At 34.8% G+C, this 20070-nt stretch overlaps 1 protein-coding gene and 1 pseudogene across 1 annotated transcript; one reads left to right on the plus strand and one right to left on the minus strand.

Moving 5' to 3' along the window:
- Positions 1-446: 446 nt before the first annotated feature.
- Positions 447-3913, minus strand: LOC125058103. Its single transcript, XM_047662139.1, has 2 exons — positions 3407-3913; positions 447-2947 (listed from the first exon to the last, which is right to left on the minus strand). Exons 1-2 carry the CDS (start codon positions 3573-3575, stop codon positions 816-818), a joined length of 2301 nt encoding a protein of 766 aa, XP_047518095.1. The 5' UTR covers positions 3576-3913; the 3' UTR covers positions 447-815.
- A 9818-nt stretch (positions 3914-13731) lies between these two features.
- LOC125058024 lies at positions 13732-16251 on the plus strand (annotated as a pseudogene).
- Positions 16252-20070: the final 3819 nt, after the last annotated feature.

Genomic DNA, 20070 nt, shown 5'->3' on the forward strand with positions numbered 1-20070 from the left:
GATATTGTTCATACAACATTTTACTCCGGAGTAGAAGCTATACCAGCTGTTGCATCTGAGACTAACAACATTATACCGCGGCGCCCAGATAGCATCACTTGTGGTATATGATAGTTACAACTGTATACTTTGAAAAACATAAGTCTTACTCTGTTGTATGTGGTAATTATATTTATATTAGGTACAGAATTCAAATGTACAATTTGAAGGTGATTAATTTTTTAGGTTAATAAATAAAAAAGAAATGTTATTAAGGTTAATTTTTTTTATTAGAATCAACATCAGTGTTAAAAAGCTAATCAGAAAATCTTTGAAAATAAAATAGTGAGCTTTTAAAACTAAATTAAATTACTTCTTCTTTTGCTGAATAATAAAAAGACGTTTTAACACATAACAATCATACAAAAGACTTTTTAATACAAAGTTATAGAATACGAGTAGGTAACGTTACAAACTCTTCTTAAGACTAATCAAATAGAATTACAAAAATCAACATCACTATAAAAAATAAAAATATGAACTTAATTAATCATTTATATGAGATCAGCTTAAAATCAAAGTAGTAATTTGGAAACTATTTATAATTTTTGGCATGTACTTATTGGTTTATAATAATGATAAAGAAATTCAAAAATAAAAACAATTGTGTTAATTGTCAACCTAACAAACCTAAAATTAGCTTTTATGGGAGCCTTAAAACAATGTAAAAGAAATAAATATTATTTTTATGAGATCAATATTAAAACCTGAGATGCTTAATCAAAGGCAATATAGAAAAAAGAAAAATTAATGGAATATTTGGAAAAGACTAATGTTTATTCTGAATCAGAAAATTCATCGTCATTATTAACGTCAGCAACGAAAGATAAATGCCTGAAAAAGTCGTGATACGTAGCTGGAATAATTTCAGTATGACACAGGTTCATTAAGTCGTCATATTTTGCCTTAGTTATGGGAAGACGGTTGGTATACAAGGGGCATAGCTCAGCCATACTATTCCTTTGGCGTCTACGGGTATTGGTATTAAGAGCAATTGTCATAGCATTACTGTCTGCCAAATTGTACCGATACATAATTTTAAAAGGATCTTCTGCACGTACACTTACTTCTTTTATTTTATTCCATCTAACTACGTTCCCATTTACATTTTTAGACCAATTACGTCCAATCAAAAGTGTTTTATAGTTTAAAAAATCTGTATGCTTCATTTCTATGACGTTATATGGTTTGCCCTCCTGTTTCGCCCATCGAACCAAGCTAAACCATTCAAAGGGTGTATAAATAAGTTTATTTTTGGACGAACGTTCTATTAGAGCATGTACGCTATCACCTTCTGCCTGGGTGTGACCTTTTTCAAGAAAAGTATGTTTGATAGTAATATTAAGCTTATGAGCAATATAAACATAAAACGCAAACACAATACGATTGCGATTCTGACCGGCACAATTGTCAGACCAGAATCTAAATTCTTTTGCACCTTGTTCATGCATTTTATGTATAAAATGAGAAAGACAGCCTGATACCTCATTAGAACCACGTTTGGCTTCTCCCTCGTGCCACATATAACAATGACCCTCTTTATTTGCTAAATCGAACAAAGTAAAATTAAAGACGGACAGCTTCCGTTTGTAATATAAAATACTCAATTGGCCATGGGGTGCATTGAGAATCTTTTGAAAATCAAAAGTACCAGCAATTATTTTACCTTCAGAAGATTTGCTTTCTTCTTTGTCAGACTTCATAAGCTGTCGGGATAACTTCTTGTTAGTGACGTGAATTTCATGATCGATGACTTGCTGTTCTGTTGGACCGTTAATATTTCTGAAGATGTGACACTGATCGCACTGATCTTTCTTAGGAATATGAAAACTGAGCTTAAAGTTTTCATTTACAATGTCTCGATATAGACGTTCGGATTTAGCTTTCTCTTCATATATATTAGATTGAAGCCACTCATTATACATTTCAAATAATTTATGAAAATTTAAATCTCCATCCAAATATAACTTATTTGACCTTTGCCTAGTAAAATGTGACTCAACTGGCTGCAAACTCTTGATATGGTCACACACACTGGTTATAACAGACTCTGTCTTTTTTACAGGGTGGTTTGAGTGTTTTCCTCTTTGATCTGGAATTAATACTCCAGTAGTCGTAGCCATCTTTTCTAGGGCTTTATTAATAACCTGATCACTGACGGAAATAGTGCTTAAGAAATGTTTTTTGCATACATCCACATAATTATCTTCACCATGATCTACTGGCAATGAGTACTTTAACGTGTACTTTCGTCTTGAAGTGGTATCTGTGTAGACTCTGCGTTTATTTTGCTTTTTTACTAAGCTGGCTATAAACATCCATTGTTTTTCTCGATTGCCCAAATTCCAAAAACTCTTAAATATCTTCTGTCTTTTTCCTTCACTTAATTTATCAAAACACTTCTTGCGGCATTGACATGGCGGCCCCATCTTTCTCTTTGCTTGAATTTTACCATTTCTTGACATGTACTCTTTTCCCATATTACGTAAATTCTTTCTCTTAGTGTCTATCCATTCATTAAAATGTCTTTTTCTTATATTACCTTTATCTTTCCTTAGTTGACGACGGCGATCGCTTCTGCTAGGGCTATTATTCGAAATATCTGACATCGGACTATAATTGTTTATTGTTGTATACGTTGAGCAGCTAGACAGATAACCTGGTGAGGGTACGGGCAAAATATCAAAAGTTGATAAGTTTTCCTTTTGTATATAATAAGGGCAGAAATCATTATCACAGTCGTAGTCCAAGTGATTGGTACCACAAGAAGGTGAAGGGTGTGATGTTTCGAGATTTGCAGTCTCAGAATCGGAAGCAACTTCTAGGTTATTATCAAATATATCTGCATCGATTATGTTTGCTAGCTCATTAATATCCGACTCATTAAAGCTTATTGGTAATGGAGATTCTGAAAGAATAATAATATTTTGTATAATAAATGATCAGCAGATTTAGGCAATCAAACCTGAGACCTCGGCGTGCTAATACAATGCACTAGGTATGCATCTGGCTAATGAGGCAGTCCCTACTTACCATTTAAAGATCGACTTTTGAACTGATGACTTGACTTACAACGTAAATTTTCAGTAAAAAAAAAGTAAATCCAACGTAAAATATAGCATTTCACTATACAACTCCATTTTGATGAACGATTTCCGAAGTAAAACGATGTATTTATTAGATACAACAAAATGTTTAACTTCAACGAAGACGTAAAATATTGTATGTATTACATACAACATTTTCGATGAACGCTCACCGGCGTATATTGTTGTAAGTAATCTATACAATAGTTTAGGTTGGGGCCACTATGAAAAGTGTTAGTAATCTAATTCATGCGACTAAATTAATACAAAAAGAAACTTACCATTCTTATTTTGTAGGTTTGAATCAGAGTAACTGTTTAATTCTATTTCATTTAATGAAATATTGTCCTTTTCAATGGGTGTATCGGAGTTGTTATTTTGTATATTAGCATTATTGAGCAAATCACATATTCGACGCCCTCTTGATAATATAATACTTGCACGTTTCATTATAACAAATAACAAGTAAACTAATTACGTCAATGAATCATCGAATAATATATGCGATGGCAACGGGCATGCGGCTGGTTGAAAGTCCGGCGTGGTCTGTTGTATGTAACCAATACGAGGCGCGAGCGCGTGATTCTACCCACCGCGCACCCCGCGTACACAAATGCATAGGCATATACATTGGTCTACTCCGTTCGCGTTTGAAAATTACAACATTATGCGTCTGACAAATCCTTTAAAAATAGTGTTTTTGTTGTTTTTTTACTTTGAATGGATATAATGATCCATAATAGGATGTTTTTCAGCAAAAAAGCAAAATAGCATTTTTGTGGCATACAACAACTTACGTGGGAGGTATCGAAATGTACACAGTAAAAATATTCTTGAAGATATAGAATATCGGTATTTAGAGTATTTCTTACTTTAACTAGCGTTTCTAACAGCTCTAAGGGTTACAGAAGATGCATTTTTTTAATGGCTCTAGCACGATTTGTGCATTAGCCAGTGTCAAGTATAGGATTTTTTTTATAATTCGTGCTTGTCTTTAGAAATTCGACTGTGTCCTCCATATACGGTTTAGGCACTCGCCCGGTACCGCACAACCCTCCTAAAGGCCGAGAACAAATTTAAATTAAATTAAAACTTGCCCTCGAACCGGGAATCGAACCCGGTACCCCTCACCTAGCTGCCACTTAATAAGACCGCTAGGCTATGAGGCCCCTAGATGCAGTTTAATTTGTCATGAAAAACCGCCATTTTGAGCCCTTTTTTCTCAAGTTCATCAACGATAAATTCATCTGACCTCATCCAATGCACTTAGCACCAGCTCGTGGCGATAAATACATCCTCTATGGGATTATATTGGCCTGAGGCCAATTTTAATTTCGCATAGTGTTGCATACTCCGGACGAGGTATGGGCGTGTTCTTTGGTAAATACACTAAGAGGCTGAATACATCTATCCGCCGCTGATAACGATTGATAATAATTATTAGTTTCAGACCATTGATTACTACTTTCTTAGGTGGCTTATTTATAATTCTTCCAAACAGTAACTAAATGCTAATCTATACATTTATATTTAATGTTGAAACTGTCTTCCGATTTTGTCGGTTTTGACTATCAATTTACTTAGCAGTGGATACCATCAATGGAAAAGATATTATGCATTTTTTTCATTTTGACCGACTTTAAATATTGACGGATAACGTTAATAATACGACGTGTAAATATTTTAGTGTATATTAACACGTTCGTTGCATTACGAGATCTATCAGATCTCTTGCAGGACTTTTGTATTGTGCGTTGAACATAATCGTGTTTTTTCACTCCTTGCGGGAGGATGTAACTTGTAAAGTTCTTTAAGGATGAGCAGGACAAATATACATATGTGCTTCCTACTTAAAGCTGAATTCAAGGACATTAAAAAATAAATTAGAGATGGATTAGGTCCCTAACGCACAGTACTGTAATTGTTTTAATTCCTTGCGTTAGGAGATATGTCGGTACTCGTGAAATCGTACGCCTCGTAGACGCAAGAGATGGAGGATGGGATTTTTAGTGTTGTCCTAGAATCGACATTCGGGAAGTCGCGGGCACGTTTTGGAAATAACACTCGCGTATATACCAGCGTGTTGATTATTTTTGTATGATAAAAAAGTGTAAAAAATCTATTTTATTGGTGAGGTTTCTAACAAAAAATCAACGCCGGATTATACTGCTGCATCGTCCAGTAAAATATTTGTTTTGGAAAATGTTCAAATTTGCCCCCCATTGACTAATAATGACAGTGATTCTGATTATGAAATATTTAACGATAAACCTTTTTCGTTGGAGCACACGCAGTTAAACAGCACTGACGCTTCTAAAAAAACTAAACGAATTGTTACCATTTGCGCGTAATGTGCAAGCAATCAATGTGCTTACCATGTTTTAATGAAAAACACTTTGCATAATTAATAAAACTTTTAGAATCGATAACTGAGATATTATTTTATTCCCATCACTACTTACTACACATATTGAACTATCTTCGGGTGCGGTACGAGATACAATCGATATCTAATTTTTTTTTGGTATTTGTAGTTTATTCAAATGTCGTAACTGCGTGCGAACCTAGCAAAATATAAAGCAATTAGCTATCTTTCACCCACAAAAAATTCAAAATATATGTCATTGTTTTTTTGGAAGATATAAATTATTTGCAAAAGTGTATTTTTAGGAGACTGATTAGGTCTCAAACGCACCAGAGGATAGGCTTGTTACGAGATCTTTTAGGTCTCCAACGCACCAGCTGAAAGTTCTTTAAAAATGATGGCGCAGTGAACGTGTTAAAGAGAAATCCAAAATAAAAGCTTTGGAGATTCTGAAGCTTTCATTGAATTCAATTCTTTGTGATAATTATTTTATTTTTATTATGCTAATTAAAATGTAACAGTGTTTTTTCATTATTTTCTACTGATTATATATTGAAATATATAATTAGTAGAATAGTCATAGATTCTATATATTAAAAATGGAAAATAAATTAAAAGGAACAGTTTAATGGTATTAGTTTTTTACCTGAAAAAAAATCACTTTGAAACTGACAACTTCACCGTTTAGATGTGCGTTGTCCCTAACTCTAGTTCAATTTTACCGTGAATAGATTAAACGTAGAGCCGTTAGGAAATTGAAGTTTGTAATAAATCTTCAGATCTTCGTACTTTACTGAGTAAATAGAGTAAAGTATTACTGCTTCCTGGAGATTCATATTCACTGTATTAAAGATTTTCCAAAATTTAACTATCAAATTCAAAGTCTATTTGAATATAATAATATCTTTCTATACATGTTACTTAATAATTTTTATTTATTTTTGTTTTCCTACATAGTAATAGTAATATTAAAAATGAATTCCTGTTCGTTGGTCTCACTAAAACTCGGGAATGACGGGACCGATTTGGCTAATTTTGATGTAAAAATATTTATGGAAGTTTAGGGACAGGTCAAACGGTCAGACAGATGTTTAATATATAATAATAAAAAAATATATAATAATTAGCCCCTAGCCTCAAACTTGAACCACAAGACCCAAAACTCTCTACTCCAAAGGGAACAAAATTAAAGGCTCTTATATTATATCTAATTAAAAAAAATGATCATGAAACAGATTCAGAAATCTGAGTCCCAGACCTAAAGGTTGTAGCGCCAGTGATTATTTTATTTATTGTTAAATATAAATACAAATTTATCGGTCTTGTATTCTGATATTGAAAGGCAATGTATACTACTAGTATATATAATACATTTTATATTAATTTATTAAGAGCAACCTCTATGGCTGGATTATTTAAAATAATTTAGAAATTAATCGATATATCTTAGGATATTTTTAATGGTGGAATAATGTTTGTAATCGGTCTAGTAGTTTTTATTTAATTCATTACTAATATGTAAAACACAAATCGTAACTCTTTAAATTAGTAGGTATATGAATTAGTATAAATTAGTCACTTATAGACTTAAACCGCAGAACTTATTTTGATTATTAACAAATATAATGTGGCATAGGAAAAGTCTAGCTTTTATCCTTATTCTTCATGGTTAAGGTAAACAATAATTATTTCAATTATATTGTTCCAAAAATGGATCAACCATTCACGTTGGGTTTTCCCATTATTTATGATAAGGTTATGAAACACTAAGAATTGTTAATGTAAAATCGGCGCTTGGTAAGTTTTAACCTACTAGTTATAATAAATTAATAAATATTTGCTTCAGTACCTAAATGTATTGAGCAATCTCTTCCAGACCAACCTGTTAAAGAAAAATACAAATTATTACGTTGAGAGCAAGGAGTGTAAAATTACATACGAAATACAATAACATAAAGAAAATAACAAAATAAACAAGTGAAGGACACATGAATCGTTCTCCGTAAATATTTGTCAGTCGGTAAAAAATGATCATAAGCATTTTCAAAATCTAATTTTTACTTTTGACAAAAAATTCAAATCGCAAGCAACAAATTTCAAATAAATAATTAACAAAACATACTTGAAGGAAAATGTAAATAGCTGACAATTTTATGAAATCTCGAAAAAATATTACGAGGCTTTTCATCAGGCTTCAATGGAGATTGAAAGGCCGAAATACGCTCGGCTTAACAAGACGGATGTAAAAATTGTTATCATTAATGTTGTACTGTTGGCAAATACTCCTGCGAAAGATTTGGCTGGATGAGACGAATTGAGATGCAATACAGCCCGCAGTTTGTCATACGTTAATTAGATCATCGTTATTGGTACCTCGTCCTCGATAAATGGCTTATCCAATTTAAACAAACAAAACAAATCCTTTATGGGTTTTTAGGAAAGAAAGCTATTAGTCTTGGTGCAAGCGCCTCTCAACCCTGATGTAGTTCGTTCGAATCACTGCTGCAATGACTGCGCAATTAACACTCGCTCGTGTAGGTGAAGGTGAAGGAAAATATGGGCATTCCTTTTCGACGGAGTGTGTCATTAAAGGCTTACCTACTTGTCTAAAGCAACAATAGTTAAGAAAAAGATACAGAATCTGAAGCCTATAAGTTAAAGTTTTAGTAGAAATCCCCTTCACAGGTATAGGCCTCTTCCAAGGTATGCCATTTTTCTCTTACACCAGTCACCTAGAGCCAGTATTGGCCAGCAGTTGCAGATTTATATGTATATAGATAACTTACATTTTGTTTTAATCAACATAATATAGATACAATTCCTTGCACCATAAGAAAGGATTTTAATTCAAATTTGTTATGACAATATATTCATCTGTTTTCAAATATTTCTTTGAAAATACACGAATAAACAGAATACATCTCGGTATAGAGTAGAACTATATAGTCAAGCGTGAATAAAAATTATGCTTTCTAAAAAGTTTATTTGAATAAAGTGTTCACTCAACTTTGTTAGTATAACACACTTTTCCGAGAATTTTATTTGTTACACGAAAATACCAATACAAATTTTCCATTTTAACAGAAAACCTCATATTTTTTGTTATGTGAAGCATGGCTTCTCCGTCCATTGACTGATTTCGACGATCGAAATGTCTTATGATTCGAATAGTTTTAGAGCATTGTAGTTTTTCTTTAAGGAATTTATATTACCATAATTAAGATTCTAAAAACATTACTCGGAATCGTAAGGACTCGTCTACCACCATACAACGAATTATATCGGTCGGTCATACAATGCGCAGAGGCAATGAGAAGTTGGAGAATTTGATCGTGGGTCACGGGTGGGAAACGGATCGTGACATACAAGGCAAGGGAAAAGATCACGTGGCCGTTCACCAACCAGATGGACCGATCAAGTGAATAACTCAGGGTCCTCAAAACTATACAAGTGCCGGATAGAACACGGTGGAAACAGATTGTCCACTCCAGATGTTCATGCTCAGACATGAGCTACCGACTGAAGAGAGAGAGATCAGAATCATAATTCAAAATCAAAATCATTTATTAATATAGGTAACACAATGTATACTTCGTAACATCAAAAAAGAAATATATATATTTTTTTATAGAACAGGGGGCAAACGGGCAGGAGGCTCTCTGATGTTAAGTGATACCGCCGCCGCTCATGGACATGCTGAATGCCAGAGGGCTCGCGAGTGCGTTGCCGGCCTTTTGAGAATTGGTACGCTCTTTTCTTGAAGGACCCTATATTTTAAATGCTTCTAATTTTACATTTACTGCTAGTTCTCAACTCCAGGGCGTAGAACGGAAGAGATGATCTGGCTTAATGCCAGTTCTTCTCTTCCGCCACTCTTTTTAATCGCCAAGTTTTAATTTATTTATAAAAAGTTTACCGAATGTTACAGCATTAAAAAAAAAATCTTCTCGAGATATTATCTTGATTTATCAGATGACAAAGCTTTGTATACAGAGACCCCTAAGTAAGCTTTATGAGTAATTAGTAATATTAGCCTATGTTTGACCTATTTGTGTTGTCCGCATGTTCACAAGACATTAACGTCAACTGATTGTTCTTTACGACGTGTACAATTACAAATCATGCTCTGAATATCGACGTATCACAACAACAGATTGGTTAAAACAGTAGCATCATTACAGCTGACATAAATTATGCTGTATGTATTACTTCCACTGTCATTAAAATGACAATCGAGCACAATGTTTCATTTAAAAACATGTGAAATAATCTATATAAATAAATATTAATATTTTGTTAAGCGCAAAACTCGAAGACGGCTGGAACAATTCTAATATTTTTTTATTTATTCCTTGAATACTGATGAGGTTTTTAGGGAGAAAATATTTTAAAAAAATATTATTATTGAGTACTTAGGTTTTTATTAAAAGCACAGCAGTAAAGACACTATCGGGTAGCAAAGCAAAATCTTTCATGGTTGGTATGAAGTAGCGATACCAAAAAGAAACGCTAAGTAAAAAAAACATAGTAAGGCGAAATAAAGTTCGCGAGAGCCATTAGTCATTATTGATAATAAATATATGTATCGTGTGAATAGTAGACATGTGTGTGTTTGAGTATGTGTGCGTTTATGTGTGTGATTATGAAATTTTATATGATACAGCCATAATTTCCTACACTTCTATATAACTTAAGTTCTGCAGTCATTGCCAGCAATAAAGTTAAGAAACCTCTTAGGGCTATTCGCTGGTGATATGCAACCATTGCAAGTGATGACGGTGTCAATAACAATACGTTTGTCTCACCTAAAATGCGTTGACAGAAGATTTTTCGTACAACTGTTTCGATTACACTGTCATCCTGACCCAAATTGTATTTCATGTATTCAATACAGAATGGCGCTGTTATTACGATTGAATTAAGGTAATGTTACATGTAATTGAACAATATGTAATTTGGTAAATTACTCAGAATAAAAATATTTTCTCTTATTTTCATCTTATTGCCTTATCTGTATTTGAAGGACAAATTGTAGTTTTTACTTTCATCGTTGTACAACGTATATAATTAAAATAAATTGTTATATCCACAGTAAATAGCAAACGCACAGTCATCTTTTCATTCATTCATTAAAAAATTTCCGTCCCAGATGACTTATTATTTCTCGTATTAATGTCCTTGGTCCCTACTACCATTTATAAAAATGATTTTTTTGATGATAAATATGTTAATTAATTAAATATGTTGTATCTGAAACCACATATTATATAAAAAAAACATCAGCCACATTGAAGACAACTTTTTGGAGTTTAAATTGGCTATGCCCATTGCCCATGGTCCACTTCTAAGACACTTTTTTTGCGAACTAGCGAACTGTGGAATCAATTGTTTAAAGAAAAAGTCCTTCTGCAAATACCAGCAACGCACCAAATAAATATAAAGTAATAATAAAGTCTAATGTCTATGTGCTGTGATGACTGCCCCCCTTTTAGGACGTCCCGTAGGCTCGTTTGCTCCCCTATTCTATAAAAAAAAGCTTCTGAAGAAAGAATTTGATTAATGTGAGACGTAAGCATTTTTAGTTGAGCAGTGTTAGCTACAGCGTGTGACCCTTATAAACCAAAACCGGCTGTGCACCAATGGACTTTCTGTCTATGTGAGCATTTAACACTAGCTGGTAAGGTGAAAATATTGTGAGGAAGTCCTCACAAGCTTATCTGTATTTTGAGGACAAATTGTAGTTTTTACTTTCATCGTTGTACAACGTATATAATTAAAATAAATTGTTATATCCACAGTAAATAGCAAACGCACAGTCATCTTTTCATTCATTAAAAATTTTCCGTCCCAGATGACTTATTATTTCTCGTATCAATGTCCTTGGTCCCTACTACCATTTATAAAAATGATTTTTTTGATGATAAATATGTTAATTAATTAAATATGTTGTATCTGAAACCACATATTATATAAAAAAAACATCAGCCACATTGAAGACAACTTTTTGGAGTTTAAATTGGCTATGCCCATTGCCCATGGTCCACTTCTAAGACACTTTTTTTGCGAACTAGCGAACTGTGGAATCAATTGTTTAAAGAAAAAGTCCTTCTGCAAATACCAGCAACGCACCAAATAAATATAAAGTAATAATAAAGTCTAATGTCTATGTGCTGTGATGACTGCCCCCCTTTTAGGACGTCCCGTAGGCTCGTTTGCTCCCCTATTCTATAAAAAAAAGCTTCTGAAGAAAGAATTTGATTAATGTGAGACGTAAGCATTTTTAGTTGAGCAGTGTTAGCTACAGCGTGTGACCCTTATAAACCAAAACCGGCTGTGCACCAATGGACTTTCTGTCTATGTGAGCATTTAACACTAGCTGGTAAGGTGAAAATATTGTGAGGAAGTCCTCACAATATTTTAGAGCTTAAACCTCGACGGTGTGTGTCAGACAGAGGAGGTTGATCACCTTGCTATTAGAATAAACAAATGATAGCTAGGCTAGACAGGGCGTAGCGCCACTAGTTTAATTTTTTTATGTTATATAATATTCTCAAGATATCGAATCATGCAGTTATTGGGTACAAATGAACTTTGGCATGTCGTTTCAGGATCCTGAAAAGCCGCTCACCGTAGTAAGGCCCCTGGCTTTGTCCTTCGCAGTCTATAAGATCTCATTGTTTTATCGCAAACTAAAGTTTCATTCACCCTTTTGCATTTCATATTTACAAAAGTAATATTTTTTGTAAGCAACCTTCATTAGCTAAATTACCTGCATTGGGTTTATACAAGATCTACAGAGTAGATGTTTTATTTTCGTTGAAATATCTTTTACTATAGACGAGAGCTTTAAGTCGTTTTAAAAATATTCCACCTTCATTACAAATTATGCCAGATAACTTCGGAGATTTGAATCCCAATACAGTATTTGTTTTTGGATTTTAGGTATTTCAATATAATATGTTTTGGTGCACACCGTTTTATAATAGTATATTTTATATACGTCATGTAAATTACATGACAGGAGGTAACGGACTAATATTCAAATGTATAAAAAAAATATATTGTTAATTGATTTTTAAAGGTAAAATATAACGACCTATGCTTACAGTAGATCAAACTGTACTAAAAATAATGGTTCTACGATATCAAGCCAATCAAAAAAACCATAGCATGGGAGCATTAGTTTTTTGGTTAAATCTACTTAAGAATTACGACCCCTAACCAAACCTGCCAAAAACTGTGGTCAATATTCAAGTATCTATTGTTGAGAAACACCCGCTATAACCCTAAAACATAGCGAGTTACGGCACAGTATTTCAGTGTTTTGTGAAATGTGATCTATACACCTCTCACAAAATCTAAAATGTAGGCTGTATTTTGGATATAACGTTCATATTTCCTTGTAAAGTACGGGGCTTTAGTTGTACAGTCACGATAGAAAGCATTTGTCTAACTGAATTTTTGTGTTAAATAAAGCCGTCCAACATAGTTGAATCGGCGCAAAACAAGTATGAGTCATTGTGCACCTGCGTTATCGGCGCAAAACAAGTATGAGTCATCGTGCACCCGCTCCGAACGATGTAGAAAAGTGACGCACGGCGCCCGCCCTACCACATCGCCTATAAAACGGGTGCGCACTGAACTGAAAAGACATTCGTCTCCAGTGTTCGTACTGTGGACATCTCTGTGTGAATTACTTAAATAAAGTTTTGTGTTATTTGAGTTTATTCTTTATCTTCGTTTTGGAATACACAAGTACCTGTGAAGTAAATGATGTCAGCACGGCTGACAATAATACGGAACCAGTATTTCCGTCATCAGAAGTGGGATCACTTTCCACTACCGCTCAACAACCTGATGAAACAACGGAATCGCGACATGGATTAACTACTACTAGCAGTAATGGAACTTCAGTACAGCAAGAGCAACCACAATTAACTTGTTCAAAGCACCGATGAACAACATACCACTGCAGTTAGTTTTGCAGATGATGCAAGTCATGCAGCAAATGTCGACACAGTTAAGTAAACCGCAAGAAACGAAAACACGGGGTTAGGATTAGGGTTGTTGGACTCATTTTCCGCAATTACACTCCTGATTGGTCCGTTGTGCGTTAAAGTCCTGGCTAATTTAGCCAGCCTAGCTCCTTCCAGAAGCACAGAAGTCTCCTGGACACTTCACAGGCTTCCCGGAGCGACCTCACTGTTCCAAGGATTTCTGCACGTTGATTAGCCACATTCCAGGACTACGTGGGTGACTGTTTCCTCTGCGCTGAAACAGCCTCTGCACAAGGGGCTGTCTGTCGCGCCTAGGACAAAAAGATGTTTATTTAGGAAACAATTACCCGTTATTGTCCCTATCATTGTTTTAAGGTTGGTTCTATTTAAGCTTAGTAGTCGCTTTGTCAGTTGCGGGTTCACTGCTGGCAGAGCCATTTTGGACTGTTTGCAGACCGCACTGCACGACCATCGTTGATGCTGGAGTTCAGCGGATCTCTGGCGAATCCAGGTTCGCACCAGCGAGAAGGGGAAGGGGAGGAGCGGATACGGGTCAGCAGGCATCATTCCGGAGCCTCTTCTCGCAAGTTCGTCAACTGCATAATTGCCGAGAGATCCACTGTGTCCCTTTATCCACTGCAAGGTAACCCTATTGGTTCGGGTTATGGTTTCCAGTGCTTCGTGACACTCCAGTATTAGTTTACTGTTGGTTTTTTTTTGTTTACGAGCGCCATCAGCACGGATGCACTGTCGGATACGAAATTAATGCAAAAGTCATTAATCCCTAACCGCTGCACGGCTCTGGCTGCTTCGGTTAAAGCGACACATTCACATTGAAAGATCGTGCTCTGTGTGCCTAAGAGTAGGTATGTTGATGTTGAGATCAAGAGAGAATATGCCAGCGCCTGAGCCAGACCTTGTTTTAGATTCATCTGTATATATACGTAGCTCATTCATGGTCGACTGATCATGTTCCTCTTCTCTCAGTTGTATGTGATATTTCCTGTTAAATATTAGTTGGTTAAATAGTAGTGATTCTATCACAGGGTGCAGCTATAAGAGGTTGATACTCTATCGCCCTATTGAGAATCGCTGTGTGTGCACTATAGTGATTTTTTTCCCCATAGATCCAGTACCATAAGCCTGATAGTAGCCAGGGCTGCCTCCTGCTGTATGTGTAGGTCTAGAGGTAAGATCTGCAGGGCTATCTCCATTGATGCAGTTGGTGTTGTTTTCATGCAACCGCTAGCAGCGGACAAGGGAAGCCTTTGGAAGCGTCCAAGTTTAGTAATTGCCGATTGAAGTTCTGTTCTTGACCACCAAACAAGGGCTCCGCAGGCTAGCATTGGCCTGATTATGGCAGTGTATAGCCATATAGTTAACTTAGGCGACAAACCCCATTTCACGCCTAAGTAAAGTTTACAGTCATTACAGACTGTAATGCATTAAAGGCGTCGAAGCACAAGAAAGATCTACTTCCTAGAATTCACCGCTGGTGGGCATTTTTACAAAATTTTAATTTTGATGTCGAATACCGTAAGGGCCAACAACTTCAACACGCTGACTACTTCAGTAGAAACCCGGTGGAACTTACAGTAAATAGCAAGACTAGAGATCTCAACTGGCTAAAGATTGAACAACGACGAGACGGAGTACTCAGAGCCATAATGGATGAGATGGCCAGATGGCATTGAAACACCCTGGCTGGGAGAAAACGTTGCATGAAATTAAAGACAGCTACTGGTTTAATAATAATATGAACACGAGTATTCGAAAATTTGTTGAGAACTGTGGTCTGTAGAACATCGAAGGGACCATCGGGTGCAATACAAGCTCAAATGCATCCGATCCAGAAACCAACGACTGCATTTCAAGTTATACACATGGACATAACTGGCAAATTGGGAACATCCGAAAACCAACAGTACGTTATTGTGACTATAGATGCTTTTACAAAATATGTACTTCTATATCACACAACCAACAAGAATCCTCACGGTACATTGGCTGCACTGAAACGTACGGTACACTTATTTGGTGCTCCAATACAAATCATAGTTGATGGTGGAAGAGAGTTTTTACAGAGTACAGGAATAGAGATTCATGCTATAGAACCAGGAATCAGACGAGGAAATGTTTAAGTAAAACGTGTGGTAGCTACAGTAAAGAATGCTCTTGTTATGATCAAAAATTATGAAACAGAAGAATGGCACATGACTCTTGAAGAACTCCAATTGGCATTAAACTGCACTCCCCACCGCGTGACTGGGGTAGCTCCACTCACTTTGCTTACACAACGCAGACATTGCGTTCCTCCTCAGCTACTCACACTCGTAGATCACCAAAAGATGACACATAATGCAGAGCGAGACAAACTACGATTTGATTCAAGAAAAGCAAAAATTAATCATTTTCAGCGTGGAGACTATGTTATAATTGAAAATAATCCACGCAACCACACCTCGTTAGATTAAAAATTTAGTAGCCGTACGAGATAACAAGAATTCTGAATAAAGATCGCTATCTAGTCAAAAGGGTAGTGGGTGCAGGACGTCCAAGAAAGGTTGCTCATGATCAACTTCGTAGAGCACCTCAACCTGGTGAACAAATAACCGTATCGGCAGAAGAAGACGACACTTCATCATCATCGGCCAAAGAGCCTGTACCATAATCCAATATGGGCGAACAACAAGCCCAGAGATCAACTCATTACAAAGAAGTATAATCAAGTATATATATATATATATTAAGTATCATTTTATTTTAAAAAATAAATAAATGACAAAAAAAAACCAGTGCAGAGCGCGCACTGCCGGTCAGAATGGTCGTATTGGCGCAAATCAAAATACAACACTAGCAAAACAATTATGAGTCATCGTGCACCTGCATTATCGGCGCAAAATAAGTATGAGTCATCGTGCACCTGCGTTATCCGCGCAAAACAAGTATGAGTCATCGTACACCTGTGTTATCGGCGCAAAATAAGTATGAGTCATCGTGCTCCCGCTCCGAACGATGTAGACAAGTGACGCACGGCGCCCGCCCTACCACATCGCCTATAAATCGGGTGCGCACTGAACTATATATTTATTTATTTATTACAGAAATACATACATTATCCTTACAGACTATGCCAATACGATAATGTCGAGAAACATTAAATAAAATATAATAAAGTAGTTAATTTAATATATAATATTAAACACATAATATACACAATATCGCTACTGTGAATTCACTCTGCGAACATATATGTATATATAACGTATTTATAAACAACAAATAGCTATTGAATAATTTATCCTGATCGCCGCACATGACACTACAAAAAAAAATCATACGTTATATGATATTGATTTAATTGAGACTTATATTGTATTAATAAGAAATATAAAACATTTTATACTTATTTCAAAAGACTATAATTATGACTTGTTTTGTATATTTTAGTTGAAACATTTATTTTACGATTTTCAGGCGTTTATAAGCACCAGTATACATTTGGGGGGCTTTGGGCGGGCAAATATTTTGACGCACACTTCTAACCGCGTACCGCTTATAAAATATTTCACCTGAATTACGAGCGGTCTATTTCACAAACATAAACTGAAAATTAATGTATTACGAGTTGAAAATCGATTGAAACATGATATTAAAGCTTGGTGGTTAGCGTAAAATTTTTATCTATACTAACATTCTAAAGTTTCTGAATTTGTAGGTTTGTCTACTGAACAAATTGCAAAATTATTTTAGAACTAGATTATGAGTGACAAAAGCTGTAAATTTTAACTAGAAAAATATAAATTGTTTTTCGTGATAGTCGGATTTGTAAAGTAAGTCGGAGTAAAAAATTTTCGTTTCTTACGCCTTAACGATGAGAGAGAAATAGTTTTAAATAGAAACAATAGTATAAATATTTTTTTAATTAAAAATACAAACTCAGGATATTAACAAATAAGTGTATTTATGATTACTATTAAGAAAAAATAATTATAAAGTTGTATTGACATTTATATATTCACTGCTAAAAGCCTCCAAGCAATTCCAGAGATTTGAATATTCTTCATGTAAAGCTTCCATCAAATATGTATTTCTTCGAAGTTTTTGGCTCCCTTGACGAGATGATAGAAAATAGCCATATTTTAAGCTGTCTACACAATATTTTCTTTAAAAACATGGATCTTTGCCACGACCATCATTTAAATTGGGCTCTTAACATAAACCTATATTTCTCAAAGAATACATTTTTTTATGTATAAGAAGGCTAAAATATTTAAAAACGAAATAAAAGTTAATATTAAAATCCTATAAATCAGACTCAAAATATGACTTTGTATAGCTATTTTTTATTATAGAATAAAGAAAGTTGAGTTTCAAAGTGTTATTGTAAGTGAAGTTGAACCGATCTGGGAGTCACTTCACACTGTAATTGGCAGTAGAAAGCGGCCGTTAATTGAAGGACACCTTATTACACAATACTAATACGACGTCAACGTCACATCGCCAAATTGTCACACTTAAACAATTGACAATTAATATGTCACCCGACATTGACATTTTCGTTTAGAAATTGTTTCTACATATAACAACTAAGTTATTCTTTATATTGTTAAATTAATATTAGCAGCAAAATATTTAGTTAATAAAGTATTAACAATATTCTTAACCTAGTAATAATAATTAAAAACGGATAAATAGAAAACTAAATAAATTTAAAAAGGTAAAACTAAGTGGTCGGTACTTTTAATACTACAAACATAAGAAAACAAAACAAACTTTGGGAAGCGCAACCGTAGTGTTAAGAGCAATATAGTAGCGCAAATCATAAAGGCTGTGCCATAAAGAATGGCACATTGAACACGTCTGTGTGGAAACGTGCCAAGGTATTGTGTATCTTATGCTATCAGTGTTTGTTACAAGTTTATAGGCCGAAGGGAAGTGGACATATACATGGAAAATTGTTATTGATACGTACGTTGTGTTATTCTTAGTAAAGGCTCCCAAAAATATTATCTGAATTTTGTTAAATATTGTCTTAAGGATATTTATTACATTCATTTATTAACCAAGTTTCTCAACTGTCAAAGGCGCAAAATTATGAATCGTTTGAATTTAGAAGACCCGGCCTTGCGCCTTTTGGCACTGTGAGCGTCGATGGACGTCACTTAACATCAGGTGAGCTTTTACCCTGAACAAAAATAACAAAACATGTAATAATTATAGAATGTAAAATATAATTATTTCAACCAGTTACTACTGCGATAGACTGTTTCATGATTAACTTTAAAATTCTTAATAGTATTCATAGAGACAATACTAGCTAGTATATAGATACTTGTCTCACGCTCATAATACTTTTCTGTATAAATAAAATAACAAACACTATATTTCTTATTGAAATAAAGAATCAAATTATTTTCTTTTAATGAAATATGAAATCACTTTTGTTTCGAGTAAAAATTTAAATGTGGAATTCGTAAGCCATTTTTAATGCTTAATTTTTAAGTAACTCTCCTATCAAGGGTAGGCCACCAAGTAACATTGAACTGTAACTGAGAGGCCAGTGTAGCGCTAGTTCACTCATTTAGTAAGTGTAACTTGACCTAATTATATCAAGATGGTCATTGTACAGCCAGTCAGTAATTAAACCTCTATTTTAAGATCGGTTAAGGCATCAACGTTTTAAATGAACCTAGAAGTTGACGTTAGAAAAGAAATATAAAAAGGAAGATTAAGTTTTTAGTCAGTTTTAAATGCACTTAGGTGCAACTCTCAAGTCGTGGGTTCGTACCTTAGCCATGCACCAATTAGTTTTTCTATATGCACAATTAACATTTATTAAAAAAAAAATCAGTGGCGCTACAACCTCTTTAATTCTTGGCCTCAGATTTCTGAATCTTTCATGACCATTTTTTAAAATCTAATAGGCAAGTAGGTGATAAGCCTCCAGTGCCTGACAAACGCCGTCGACTTTTTGGGTCTAAAACATGTCGGTATCCTCACGATGTTTTCCTTCACCGTTCGAGCAAATGGTAATTAGAAAGAAAGTCCTCTGGTGCACAGCCGGGGATCGAACCGACGACCTCAGGTATGAGAGTCGCACGCTGAAGCCACTAGGCCAACACTGCTCTCTATGCTAGGCTATTAAAGGAAAAAATCTTAAATAAATCGGTGTTTTTAATACTATTAATACACGACAAAGTATATCAGACCCAGAATTGCCTGTGAAGAAAAACTATCAATGGAACATACAGAAATGTGTCAACTCCATGCCCCTAGTAAAGGTTGCGAGATTCAGGAAATTTTGCTAAAAGAAAACGGCTCGTTGCAATTATTATTGTATATTTTATGATTTTGACATTTCATGTTATATAGGTATGTATATATAAAAAGTTATTAGGGGGCGTCCATAAATTACGTGAGGTGTTATTTTAAATTCTCTGTAGCCCCCCCCCCCTGGTGAGATGTCGTGAGATTTTATTCAACCCCCTCCCCCACCCCCAATCTCACGTGAGATTTTTCAAAATGTGGGTTTCTTAAGTAAACGCGTTGGATTGTTACTGTAAAAAGAAAAAAAAAATTG

This window comes from Pieris napi, chromosome 17 (assembly GCF_905475465.1).
Source record: "Pieris napi chromosome 17, ilPieNapi1.2, whole genome shotgun sequence".
In the NCBI taxonomy this organism is placed as follows: domain Eukaryota; kingdom Metazoa; phylum Arthropoda; class Insecta; order Lepidoptera; family Pieridae; genus Pieris; species Pieris napi.

Coding starts and splice junctions, on each gene's coding strand:
- LOC125058103 (XM_047662139.1), bottom strand. CDS start 3,575: ATGAAACGTGCAAGTATTATATTATCAAGAGGGCGTCGAATATGTGAT. Junction 2,948..3,406: donor AAACCTACAAAATAAGAATG/GTAAGTTTCTTT, acceptor TTATTCTTTCAG/AATCTCCATTACCAATAAGC.